Source organism: Aedes albopictus, chromosome 2 (assembly GCF_035046485.1).
Source record: "Aedes albopictus strain Foshan chromosome 2, AalbF5, whole genome shotgun sequence".
Taxonomy (NCBI): Eukaryota; Metazoa; Arthropoda; class Insecta; order Diptera; family Culicidae; genus Aedes; species Aedes albopictus.
Window position 1 is genome coordinate 221,562,574 of NC_085137.1, and position 13,800 is coordinate 221,576,373.

The 13,800-nt window shown below is 43.3% G+C and overlaps 1 protein-coding gene and 1 long non-coding RNA gene across 2 annotated transcripts; one reads left to right on the forward strand and one right to left on the reverse strand.

Moving 5' to 3' along the window:
- Positions 1–2,751: 2,751 nt before the first annotated feature.
- LOC134287921 (uncharacterized) lies at positions 2,752–4,331 on the reverse strand. The gene is made up of 3 exons (XR_009997640.1): positions 3,828–4,331; positions 3,582–3,735; positions 2,752–3,515 (listed from the first exon to the last, which is right to left on the reverse strand). It is a non-coding gene; the product is annotated as an uncharacterized LOC134287921 (long non-coding RNA).
- A 5,287-nt stretch (positions 4,332–9,618) lies between these two features.
- LOC134287923 (uncharacterized) lies at positions 9,619–13,298 on the forward strand. Its single transcript, XM_062851166.1, has 2 exons — positions 9,619–11,227; positions 11,282–13,298. Exon 2 carries the CDS (start codon positions 11,400–11,402, stop codon positions 12,678–12,680), a length of 1,281 nt encoding a protein of 426 aa, XP_062707150.1. The 5' UTR covers positions 9,619–11,227; positions 11,282–11,399; the 3' UTR covers positions 12,681–13,298.
- Positions 13,299–13,800: the final 502 nt, after the last annotated feature.

A 13,800-nucleotide genomic window follows, 5' to 3' on the forward strand; every position in this document is an offset into this window, starting at 1 on the left:
TGAGTTCTACGCATATTTGTCCCATGTACAAAGAGGTTCGTATACAACATGGGACAATCATGCCTACAACAGTGGGCTATATTGATGAGATCATTCACTTGCAAAGAATTACATTCGATTATTATTAAAAACTTCAATCAACTTTTGTAAATGATAAAAGAGGAAACACTTAAAACAAAACAAAAAACTAGTAAGGACGAGCAAATTCCTTTAAATTTTACTATTAATGCTTATCTGCAACCAACGGGCCATTCGGACTGGAAGTAAAGAACCAGCATTAAACAAAAACTTGCCAAAAATAGAGAAAAAAAAACTACAGATTGTAGGCATAATTTTATAATACTTAATTTTGAACTTCCAGGCTTTAGGATATTTCTTAGCCCACAATTCTCTGGGAAGTGAAGAGCAAATGGACATCATTGAACAAACGATTCGAGCTGTAAGAGAAGTTGGATTGGATCCGGTTGCATTGGTGATGGACCAGTTTGGAACTAATCAAAAAATGGTTAAGGAAATCGGAGTTACAAAGAACAAACCATACTTCTCCGTTGATGGTCGTAAAGTGTTTGTGATGTGGGACACACCACACCTTATAAAGAATGCACGTAACATGCTCAAAAAGCACAACGCCGTTTATGAAAACGAAATTGCCAGCTTCGAGGACATTGTTAAACTCAGGGCCGAATTTACAAATGTGGGGGCCCGGGGCCACAGTGTTGTGGGGGCCCTCTTTTTAGAGGATATTTTTTTTTTCTCATTGTAGAAAAATCCAGAAAATATGGAAAATTATTCCAAAAATAAGGGTTGTTATTGAAGAAATCATAATCTAGCTCAACAAGCGTAAGCATAATTAAGGCATCCACTATAAACTAAGCATAACAGAGATCCAGATATGAAAATCTAGTCTGAACATGATTATAAAAGAAATTTTATCAAGTAAATAACGCTTTATCCGAGAGTGTTCATAGTATTAGATTCCATTGATCAAGTCGAAATTCATGAGAAAGTCCTTTAACAAATTTAAAAATAGATTTCATAGGATACATTTTCGATAAATTTCAGATAAAATTTACAGCGCTATCTTTGGGGCCAACCTCCAAATAGAATTTCTGGCGGAATCATTGATGACATCTATAGAGTTGCTGACCGATTACCAGGTTTCTTTTTTTGTGGAAGCATAAACATTCCTAACGCGAGTTCGAGAGGAGTTTCTGGTGAACGTGCAGAATAATTGTTAAAAATCCATAGTGGTATTTTAGCGGAAGTTCTACTGAAAGCTGTTGAAAATATTTCATCGGAAATCGATAATGATTTCCTGATGGAATTTCTGTTTTACTTTGAATAGAAATATAAGTTAAATTTCATAATAATCTTCGGCGGACGAATTTATAGCCAATTCAAACAAAAATTGTTTAGAAAACTTTAAATATTTCAGGATCTTTCAAAAATTTCTCCACAAATATCTACTGCAATTTTCATATGGATTTGTTAAGAGTTCGCCTTAAATTACACATTAGATCCAGGAAGAAAAATTCGTCATGGATTTAATCATATTGAAGAAAATCGGATCTGATCTCCGCCTAAATCCGTCCTAAAATTTTTACTTGTTCCTTCATAGAAATATTTAAACAATTCTGGAGTTCGATTTGAATAATTTATAAGTTTGGTAAGCGAAATCAAACTCAACAATGAAAACTTTTCTTTATTCTGATGGGAACACTTGCAAATCTTAAGGCTCAATTGAGGATGGCAAAGGCTCCAGAACTAAAAAGCACTTTTCCCAAAATGATTCACAAATCGAAGAAAATAAGAATGTCCGATTGTTTATATAGTCAATTATGACAATCGGACACGCTGGTTTTGTTCGCTTTTTCGTCATTCTGGTGAAAAGTGCTTTTCAGTTTTTTTAATAACACCAATAATTTTTGATAGAAATAAACACGAATTTTCAGCAGAAACTTTTTGACTCTCTATTCTATAGCGTTTAAGATTTCATTTAGAAATCAGGTGAAGATTTTCTCATATATTTTCGTTAAAATTACTAACAGAGTTATGGGAATTGCCACAGCAGAAATAACTTGCGAGAAAACGATTTGCGAGTTCAAAATACAAAAACGTGTTTATTCAGTTAAAAGTTTTACATCGAATTGAATGAAACGTCAAAAGCAAAACAGGCACAGTGGTGCCAATAAAAGTGGGGGCAATAGGCAGCAGTGTTGTACACTCAACACCCTCCTTCAAGCGCTGCTGTCTATAAGGCCGATGCCCACACGATGACGTCGAAACGCTCCAACCGGCAAGCTCTTCGTCATGATGTCCGCTGGTTGGTTTTCCGAGCAAAGATACTCGAGTTGAATCCGTCCTTCTCGCACCAGGTCCTTCAGGAAGTGTAGCTTGACATCTACATGTTTTAAGCGTCCAAACTCCTTCGAATTTTCCGCGATCCGAATGGTGGACTGGTTGTCTTCGTAGAAGGTAATTGGTTCAACCAGTTTACATCCCAAGTCCTTCAGAAGCCGTACCATCCACATCTGATGACAAGCTGCATTGCAGAGAGCGTTGAGCTCCGCTTCTGTGGATGACAGCGAAACGGTTTTCTGCTTCCGAGTAATCCACCCCACAGTGCAACCCAGTACCTTGAAGATACAGCCGCTTATCGACCGGCGATCGGAAGTGTCGTTCGCCCAATCCGCGTCGGTGAACACTTCAAGCGTAGCTGCTGCGTTGTCGGCTTGGTACACGAGACACAGGTCTACCCGCATAATCACTAACTGTAAATGCAACGTTTCTCATACTGTTGATGACTATTACCAATTGACATATAACCATTTCTCAGACTGTCCAAGATAACAGTAAGCTAACCATTCTATGTACATATTTGCCAGTTTGACAAATGGTAATCCGCCAAATTACAGTATGAGGAATAGGCGGTTAAGATAGGTTACCATAAAAAATCGCTCGTTTTCTCGAACAAATTTTTCGCAATACAGTAAAGGATACGGTCAATATATTATCCAGTTTTTCATAGCATTTACTGCAAAGCAAATGGTTAGAGAACAATTTTACAATAAATTTGAAAGAAAACGACCACTGTATGTGTTATTGTTGATTGATGGTCTTTCAATGTATTTTAAGCTTATGAAATGTGGTTCTGCTGTATTTAAACCGTTTAGAAATAAAAAGGCGGTTATGCGTTTACTGTAGATTTTTTTATTCACCAAATATCTATCACCGACCCTAAGACTCTTACCCTCCAATTATCATGCCAAGCAACCATTCCCATCCTACTAGATCCTTTCCGCCAAGTGTGGCATCGGAAATTAAACTGAGGTTTTGCTGGTTCGAGAGAAAACCGCAGTTTAATTTACGATCACACACTTGGTGGGAAGAGCCCAATAGAATGGGAAAATGCGAATTAACCAAGAAAAAAATATAGAACAAAAAACCTAGGCTACAACATCCTTCACTATGCTCCACTGGCCATCAGCAGCAGTCGTGGAATACCGGAACTATGCCTACAACACAAAAACAATGCGTATTAGTTAGTGGATCACCAGCTGCTGGTATCGATTGCAACTCACCTCAAAATTTTGTTAAAGGACACCGTTCTTCTTCTTCGTCTTCAGCTCTACCGGAGGTTTTCAACGATGATGAAGTTGAAGCTGTCGGAGGTCATCGGTACTGGGAGATATTGGGCTGGATCTGCGAATGCCTCCGGGTAAAATCCGTTCACGACTGCAAAGAGAAAAGATCGATGTTTTGGTTGAAAAAACACCGTCTGTCACCAAACCTGTGGCCAGGTATTGAACGCTTAACAGACTACTTACCGAATTGCATAAAATCTGCCGTTTCAGATTTATCCCGGAACAGCTTTTCCAAAACTCCACCAGCAATCAAAATAAATTCCATTGTTTTTCTTTTTTTCTTTGCAAAATGACAAGCTGCAAGAAGGTTCGAGCAAGTTTCAACCGCTCACAAATACCAATGTGTGCAACTGTTTGTCATATTGTGAGACATGAGTAAAATGTAGTTGAATGCACATGTGTCAGTGTGTTGTACAAATATGAACATAAACCATTTGTCAAAGTGTGCTTCTATATTGCAACCATTTCTCGCAAAATTTCGTCCTCATATAATTTAACAACATCTGCACAATATAATACATTGTTACCACTTGCTATTGGTTGATTGAACCATTAAATACAGTTGAATGCACAGAACTTCATATTGTTGAACATGAAAGCAACTGTGTGTGGTACATTAACATTAACATATACGAGACATTTATTGTTTGGAGATTATGGCAAATTGTAATTTGTTATGCGGGTAGCGTCCCGCGTATGTACCGCAAGATCCGTTTGAGATGAATCCAATGGTCATCGGTAGGGCAGCTCTGATACTGACTATAGTAGTTCACAGCTGCCGCAATGTCCGGCCTCGTCGTCAGCGACACGTACGTCAGACAACCCACCAGCTCTCTATACGGGTGTTTCGTCCGCTTCTCCTCCGTGCCTTTCTCCAACTTGAGCCGCACCTCCATGGGAGTGGAGACAGGCTTGCACTCCTCCATGCCAAACCTTCGGAGCAAATCTTGCAAGAACCGCTTCTGGCTGATCTTCATCATCCTTGCTTCCACGTCACGTTCAATACGCATCCCGAGAAAGCTCTTCACATCACCTCCGTCGGTCATCTTGAACTCCATTGCCAGGCATCGCTTCACCGTCTCCACAATCTTCAAGTTCGCTCCAGCGATGATCACGTCATCCACGTACACGACCAAGTACACGGTGTCCTGTCCAACCTTCTTCCAATACAAACATGGGTCATTTGCACTTCGCGTAAACCCAAGCCGTTGCACGATGAAGCCGTCGAATCGATCATTCCATGTCTTCGCCGCTTGCTTCAGCCCATAGAGGGACTTTTCCAGCCGGCACACTCGACCGTCCCCTCGGTCGAACCCCTCAGGCTGCACCATGTAAATTTCCTCGTCGAGCTTCCCGTTGAGGAAAGCCGTGGAAACATCCATCTGGTGGACCACCATCTTGTTGTGGTTCGCCAGAGCCAAAACCGTACGCAGAGTGTCAAGTTTGGCGACAGGCGAGTAAGTCTCCGAATAATCGAAGCCGAATTTCTGGCTGAAGCCCCTCGCCACAAGTCGAGCTTTGTAGCGATCCGGCTCTCCGTTCAGTCCTCGCTTGATCTGGAACACCCATCTATTGGTCACTGCGGTACGCCCCGGAGGCAGCTTGGTCAACCTCCATGTTCCGTTCCTCGACTGGGAGTCCATCTCATCTCGCATAGCAGCTTCCCACTTACTCCAATCATCCCGCTTCTTGGCCTCCGCAACAGTGGTTGGAAGGTTATCCACAAAATCCATCGCATTCAGAGCGTAGCCCGCATAATCGACCTCGAAATCCTCGTGCCACGCCGGAGCAGTTCGTTGTCGCCTCGGTCTTCCTTCCGCGTTGCTAACAGGCGGCGTTTCAGCTGGTGCTTCAGCGGCCGGCTCAACCGCATCGTCCTCCAAAAAGCTTCTGAACTCGTCTCCGGTATCCTCGTACTCCGAGTCGCTGGATTCCTCTTCCGTTTCATCTTCCTCTGGCTCCGGTTCGCGAATCACTGGAACCTTGACGAAACCATTGGAACGAGGTTTGCTTCCGCTCTTCACCGTATCGCTTTCAATGCAATCCACATCCCGCGCATGGACTATCTTCTTCGCTACAGGATCCCACACACGGTAGCCATTGTGAGTGTACCCTACAAAGATCCCCTTCCAGGCCTTCGCATCGAGCTTTTTACGGTGCTCCTTCGGAATGTGCACGAACATTGGACAGCCGAAGACACGTAGCTTGCTGACATCTGGCTTCCGGCCCTCCCAGAGCTCGAAAGGCGTCACATTTGAATCCAGGGCACTCGACGGGCTTCGGTTTACCAAGAAAGCTGCAGTCTGAACCGCCTGACCCCAAAACCGCTTGTCTATCTTCGAATCCTCCAGCATAGACCTCGCCTTCTCCACTAGAGTGCGGTTCATCCGCTCGCTTACCCCATTCTGCTCTGGGGTGTACGGAACCGTCCATTCCACCTGGATACCCTTGTCTGCACAGAACCGCTCAAACTCCCTGCTTCTGTATTCACCGCCGTTGTCACAGCGGAGGCGGCACACCTTCTTCCCGAACTTCGCCGTCACGTGAGCCTCGTACTGCCGGAAACATTCGAAGACTTCATCCTTGCTCTCGATCAGGAACGTCATGGTGAAATGACTCCAGTCATCTATAAAAGTGACGAAGTACTTCACCCCGCCTAGGCCGACCGGCGTAACAGGCCCGCACACATCGGAGTGTATCAACTCCAGCACTCGCGACGATCGTCTCGCGTCCCGCACAACGAACGGCTTCCGGGTTTGCTTACCGGTCACACAAGCCTCGCACACGACAGTTTTCTTGTCCGAATTGTCATTGTTCACTTTCAGTCCGACGACCATTTGGTCCCGAATCAGTTTTTCGACACTTTTCGTATTCAAATGGCCAAATCGACGGTGCCACAGTTCGAGATGCTTCGAAATACGCCCACAGGATAACAATGCCTCACTCGCGCCGTGCTTGTCCGTAAAGAAATCCAGACGATACAGTTTTCCATACCGCGAGCCACACGCGACGAGCTCGGATCCCCGGTCGATCCACACTTTCCCGTTTTGGTACGTCACTTTCATCCCGATCTGGTCCACCCTCATCACCGAGAAAAGATTGCACCTTAACTCAGGCACATACAGCACATTGTGCACAGAACAGTCAGTATATTTACCTTTAACAAGAGCTTTCACCCTTACCGTGCCGGAATGCTTCGCCAGAATCGTTTCGCCGTTCTTCGCCACAGCGATCTCCACTGGATGCTCCAGCGGCTTCAGCTCGTCGAACAACGCCTTATCGTTCACGAGATGGTCGGAGCAGCCGGAATCGATGAACCACTGGAGCCGACTCATTTCGTCCGGTGGATCCACGTCACTGCTCACGCCGACGAAACACACGCCGCCGTCCTCAGCGAGATGTGCCTTCGATTTTTGTTTCCGATTCTGTTCGCCCTCCTTTTTCCTCGGGCAATCGGCGAGCTTGTGGCCCTCCTGCTTGCAGCCGAAACACTGGAAGACCTTCTTCTTCTTCTTCTCCTGCTTGCCTCCCGAGAACGCTGCCGAATCGCTTTTTGCCGTGCTGCTCGATTCACCACCCACTGTTTTGCGCTTCACCTCCTCGTCAAGCAACCTGCATTTGACGAATTCCATGTTGAGGTTTTCCTCCGGCATGGTCTCGATGGCCGTCACCACCGTCGAAAACGCTGGCCCCAACGTAAGCAGTAGGTGGCAAATGATATCCAGCTCTTCCATCTCCGCTCCAGTAGCTCGGTATTCCCTGACGAGGCGATCAAAACGCAGGAAATGTTCGTGGAGCGAGCCACCCTCGTACCGCAGGCTCAGCATCCGTCGCTTCAGATGCATGCGGCTAGCGATGCTCCTCCTCTCAAACACCCGTCGTAGTGCTTCCCAAATCGCCTTGGGGGTCTTCTTCTCCTGGACGTATTCGAGCTGGCTATCACTGATCCTCGAGATAAGCAGCGATCTGCACTTCCGATCCTGCTTACTCCGCTTCTCCCGCAACTTTTGCTTCTCGTCCTTCTTCTGCTGCGTGTCGCCAGGCTGTTCCTGCAGCTCTTCTACTTCTTCCGCCTCTTGCTCCACACATACGAACAGGTCGTGCTCTTCCAGCAGCACCTGTGTGCGGAACTTCCAGGCCATGTAGTTGCTGCCGTCGAACATGTAGACGCGCTCCGTTTTTCCGTCGTCCTCCATCGTAGGAATCACTACCGAACCGAACCGAACCGGAATTACTGGGCACACAACCTAACAGAGTTATGGGAATTGCCACAGCAGAAATAACTTGCGAGAAAACGATTGGCTTTCAAGGGCAAAACAAAACATACTGTTACCCATCTTTGTTTCGGTAGCGCAACTACCGAACTGATGATTTACCTTTTTTACATACCTATCAACATAATCTGTTGGCGGAATTATTTTATTTTTCCTACTTACAACCCACATCCGACAATTTTTTTAAGTGGGAATGGTAGAAATTTTGATTCCCTCGGTCGCACGTACATTAGTTTTGCATTTTGTTCCACCATTTCCGTGAAAAATGAGATCCGGCTTGTGCAAGTGAGGAGTTGAGGTTAGAAATGTAGGATATTCTAGGTTAGATTTGCTGTCCACTTCGCCTGAACGATTTTCAAACCCAGAAATATCGTACTTCTAATTAGTTTTCGCTGCCGTAAAAAATACTGTTATGCTCAGAATAAACAGTTATACCTTCGGATCACACTTATTTACTCATAAATCTCACTCTGACTGTAAAAATAATGAATTTCTTTCCAATGTTTTGAAACCCCGAACGAATTTGACATTGCTTTCGGGAAGCATCACACGACGACGACAACACTCCCAAGCGGTGGAATCGTCGTTTTGGGGGCGAATTTGCGAGTTCAAAATACAAAAACGTGTTTATTCAGTTAAAAGTTTTACATCGAATTGAATGAAACGTCAAAAGCAAAACAGGCACAGTGGTGCCAATAAAAGTGGGGGCAATAGGCAGCAGTGTTGTACACTCAACAATTACTTGTGCAATTCACAAGAGTCATCAATTCAAACCATAAAAATCTTAACAACTTTCTGGAAAAGTTTAAAATTTTATTAAAAAGCAGACATCTACTTCTTTCTAATTTGATGCACAATATTTCACACACATCTTGAGAGTACTTGTGATAAAAATTAAATCAAGATGTTTCTAGCACTACTTTTTTTCGGTTCCCATTTGAAGTAACATTTTGTGGGGGCCCCTGATATGTGGGGGCCCGGGGCCATGGCCCCCCCTTAAATCCGGCCCTGGTTAAACTGTACGAAGTCGATTCAACAGCTAATCCACGATTAGTTCCCAAGCTATCCGAAAGGCATATCAAGGTGCCTCCGTTTTCTCCAATGAATGTCGCGCTGGCCACCAGGACATTGAGTCAAACGGTCGCTGGTGCACTGAGTTATTATGCAGCTTCCGGTGAACTGGAAGAGCGCGTTCAAGAATCTGTTAAATTTATCAGTACTCATGACCATCTTTTCGACACCTTTAACAGCCGCCAAGAAACTTGCACTGAAAAGGTAATGTAACAAAATACATAAATTATGCCTACTGATTTAACATATTTAATATATATTTTTGTACTAAATACAGCCATTCAAAAGTGCACTCAAAGAGCATTCATGTCATTGGGAGTTCTTAGACAATACGAAAGTGTCATTGGAGAAACTGTACTTCACGAATAAAATGTGCTTCAACTTATGTAAGGTAATCAAATGAATGAGTTTCTTAAAATGTGCATACTGTAGTGCAACGAATATTTGATTTTCAGGCACCAGAAGAGTCCCGAGGTCTAACGGCACGACAAAGATGTCCTAACTATGTCCGAGGTTTCATTCATAATATAAATGCATTGAAAATGTTATGGGATGAACTCGTGAAAAGGTTCGGCTGTACGTTTCTGTGTACAAACAACATATGCCAAGATTGTTTAGAAAATCTCTTTTCGGAAATCCGGCGGCGCTGTGGAAGTAACGACACGCCAGATTGTTTGCAGTTCGGCGCAGCATTCAAATACGCTTGTATTGAAGCTGGTGGCTGCCCTCAAGAAGGATCAAACTGCGAAAGGGATAGTTCAGTGCCATTATTGTCATCAGCCGAACCGGACATAAATGCAAAGACGAAGAAATGTGGCGGAGCTAGACTGTCTCATGCATACAAATTTATCCCTTTGGATTTAACGACCCCAATGGAAGTTCCCGTAAAAGAACTGAATGCACTCATGTATGTAGCAGGAGCAGCCACCCGGAAACTTTATCATGAAAAATGTATAAAAAAACTAAAAGCTGATCAAAACGAAAATCTTCCTGATAACGATGCTTACAATTTCTGTAAAGTTAAGCAGTCCGTATATGGTAGGTCTTTTGTATTGCCAAGCAACCAACTGTACCGGATTGGCATTATGTGCCACGCAGCTTTTAAGCAAAAGTTTAAAGTATACTTATATCAAAACCATCGCAATGTAAAACAACGTTTGAAGAAACATATCAGCCACCGTCTATTTGAAGCTGACGTGTGTAAAAGATGTTTCGAATTATTGATTGATAAGATTTTTAACACGCTTATTCAGGGTTTTCTAAAGCAATTGAAATCAACAACTACCAAATGTAAAAATAAAACTTTCAAAAGAAAAGGAAAAGCACGTCGCATGTGCTTACCGTTGAAAACTGTATCAGAGTAAGAATGATTTTCGGATAACATCAGATTGTAAAACAAACGCAAAATGAAATGAGAAAATACATACCAGTTTAATAATATTTTGATTCTCAAGCTTTTCAAGAAACATGGTATCAAATGGTCTTATCTGTTGGTTTACTTTCTACGTCCGCCACGTTCCTTGAACTGCAGTTTGACTGCCACACCGCTCAGCAGACAACAGTACACAACGATGTTATGCACTTTGAATAAAACTCCCTCGCAGCAAATCTTCTGCTAGCCGGGTGGCATTCCGCTTTTCGCCTGAAGTTAACTCTTCCGTACGCTAACGGCGTCGCTCAGCTGCCGCTGTATCGAAATGATCCACTGAGTGTCCACTCGCTTTTCTCGGTCAGATTTAGGCACTGCACCTGGATGGTGAAGTACCCTTGGGGGACTACAGGAACGCGCACTTCTCGGCGTAGGACTTCTTGTCGGCGGTCCACCCTTTGGGAGCAGGTTCTCCTCCATCCTGGCCGGAAGCTCCCGGTTCGCCTTCAGGCATGTTAGGGGCCGGTAGTATTTGTCGGACACCATATGGTATTGGTGGAACACTGATAGCTACTGGGAAAGGAGGGGCATCATTGAAGGTGGCCTCATGGGCATTCCCATCTGGCGGTTAATAGCAAGGGGAATGACATATCCTTTTCTAACCGGAATATCCGCTGTTGGCGCGGCAAAGAGTACTGGTAACCCTACATTCAAAAAAGTAGAGTGAAAGATCAGTAGAAGAGATAGATGAAAGAGTAAGATCGTCGATAGAGGAAGGAATAGAAAGGAAGCCTCCAGAATAGAATAATAAATTAAAAGTGTAGTTGAAGAAATGGTTTGAAACCCAGCGGAAGGAAGCACTGAGAATTGTGAGTAAAATTAAATTAGCTTTAAATGAATTTTATATGAATAAATCTATTTAGTTTAAGCTGATCAACAAAATACCGACTTTGGATCTGCTGTAAAAACAGTGTCGTGATTGAATCTCTCCCCGCTCCAACAAACTTAAAAATTCTCATTTCAACCGCTACATACAGTGAAATGAGTAGAAAGAATTCAAAGCGATCTGCGCCTGCGGACCAACAACGCATCGAAGTTGATGCGAACAAGAAGAGCCAGGCAAACAATGGCTCCACTGAGGGCACCTCGGCTGCTGCGCTAACTGTTGGAATGATAGAGCTTGAGTTAGATTATCTGCAGAAAGAACGTTCGATTAAACTCAAAGCCATAGCGGACAGGGAGGCAGTAGAGCTAGCTGTTGCCCGAAAAAGTTATTGTCTAATGAAATCCCGGTTGCAACTGCAGAATGGTTGTGATGGGAATAGTTTCGATGATGCCAATCCGGGCAGGATGAATGTTAACGACAGTGCAGATGAAATGTCTATACCTGATGCCTTTGAATACATTCCATCGACCAGCAGTTCTCCAACAAGGAACCTACCGATGACGTCAAAGTGTTTGCCAACTCCCCAGCAAGTCAGTGCCCGCCAGGTAATGCCAATGGATTTACCAATCTTTGCCGGAGACCCTGAAGAATGGCCCGTGTTTTATAGCCAGTTTAAGAATACCACCGCGGCGTGCGGGTACAATAATTCGGAAAACTTGGTAAGGTTGCAACGATGCTTAAGAGGGCAAGCTCTAGAATATGTTCGCAGTCGTTTGTTATTACCTGAATTAGTTCCGAAGGTAATTAATACGTTAGAAATGTTATACGGAAAACCAACGGTAATTATCAATTCATTGGTCAATAAGGTGCGATCGATGCCACCGCCTGAGATGGAACGTTTAGACACCATCATCGACTATGGGATGGCGATTCAAAACCTTTTTGATCATATGAAAGCAATGAATCAGTTGGAACACTTGCGAAATCCAACTCTTCTGCAGGAGTTAGAGATAAAGCTCCCCAGTGAAATGAAATTGCAGTGGGCAAAATACAAGCGACAGAATTCTCCGTCTTCGCTAAAGACGCTGAATGATTTCATGATTGAAATAGTAGAAGTCGCTTGCGAGGTTTTTTCCACGGGTTCAAAAGCTCGAACCGATCGAGAGCAGAATGATGAAATATGCGAAACAGATTCGATAGTAGGAAGCCAGAATAGCTATTGTTTTATTTGTAGGGAAAGAAGTCATCGTGTGCAGGATTGTGCTCAATTTCAATCGTTAGATGTTTCTCATCGTTGGCGTTTAATAGGAGAACTGAAATTATGCCGATGTTGTCTAGGTCGCCATGCTACTAGGGTCTGCCAACATGCGTATGAGTGTGGAACAGATCGATGTCAGTTGTTGCACCATCCATTGCTACATCAAGTTCGTAATTGATAGGGTGACCAGTGAGATGCGCGCATGATTGATTCTAGTAAAACTTCATCCAATATGTAGTGTTACGGGGGTGGGGATGTTGGCGCGGCAAAGAGTACTGGTAACCCTACATTCAAAAAAGTAGAGTGAAAGATCAGTAGAAGAGATAGATGAAAGAGTAAGATCGTCGATAGAGGAAGGAATAGAAAGGAAGCCTCAAGAATAGAATAATAAATTAAAAGTGTAGTTGAAGAAATGGTTTGAAACCCAGCGGAAGGAAGCACTGAGAATTGTGAGTAAAATTAAATTAGCTTTAAATGAATTTTATATGAATAAATCTATTTAGTTTAAGCTGATCAACAAAATACCGACTTTGGATCTGCTGTAAAAACAGTGTCGTGATTGAATCTCTCCCCGCTCCAACATCCGCATTTATCCGTTTCTAACCGTTGCTAAGCGAGCTGCTAAGTGAGCAGCGGTTAGACACGGTTAGCGACGGTTAGAAACGGATAAATGCGGATATTCCGGTTAGAAAAGGATATGTCATTCCCCTTGGTTAATAGGCCGCGACCTTGCCACGACTTGGCCGTTCTATTTGCTACTTGTTAATGTCCTAAATCTGGTTGTTGTCCTGTCGACCACCACGAACCTGAGCATCAACAATCTGCAATCTGCTCCTTTCTCGGCTTTCCGCCTTCGCTGGCTTGTTCAAGTTAGCACGATAATATCAGTTGCTGCAGCACCATATTTATGCGGCTCTTACCCAGGGCGCTCTCGATCTTTTATTGGGAAAGTAAAATTGTTAATTTGACAAACAAAATCTACAAAATTCCATAAACTTACCGGTCAGATTGCACTACGTTTACTGGAGTAATGGATTGGTCGGCGAAATTGACGCGAAAATGAAACCTGATTTACAAATGAAAACAATACACGCAGATCGCAAACTAATCAAATGTGGGTAAAATACTTAAAGTATTTTTTTAAATTCGTTGATTTTTAAAAAAAGTTTCTGATTTATAGAAACCTAAATAGCTATGTATAATGCATTGGAAAAGCGAAAAAATTTTTAGTTCAGCAGATTTTTACAAAAATAGTCCACATTTTTATACGACACATGCTAATGATGAGTAAAACAAAT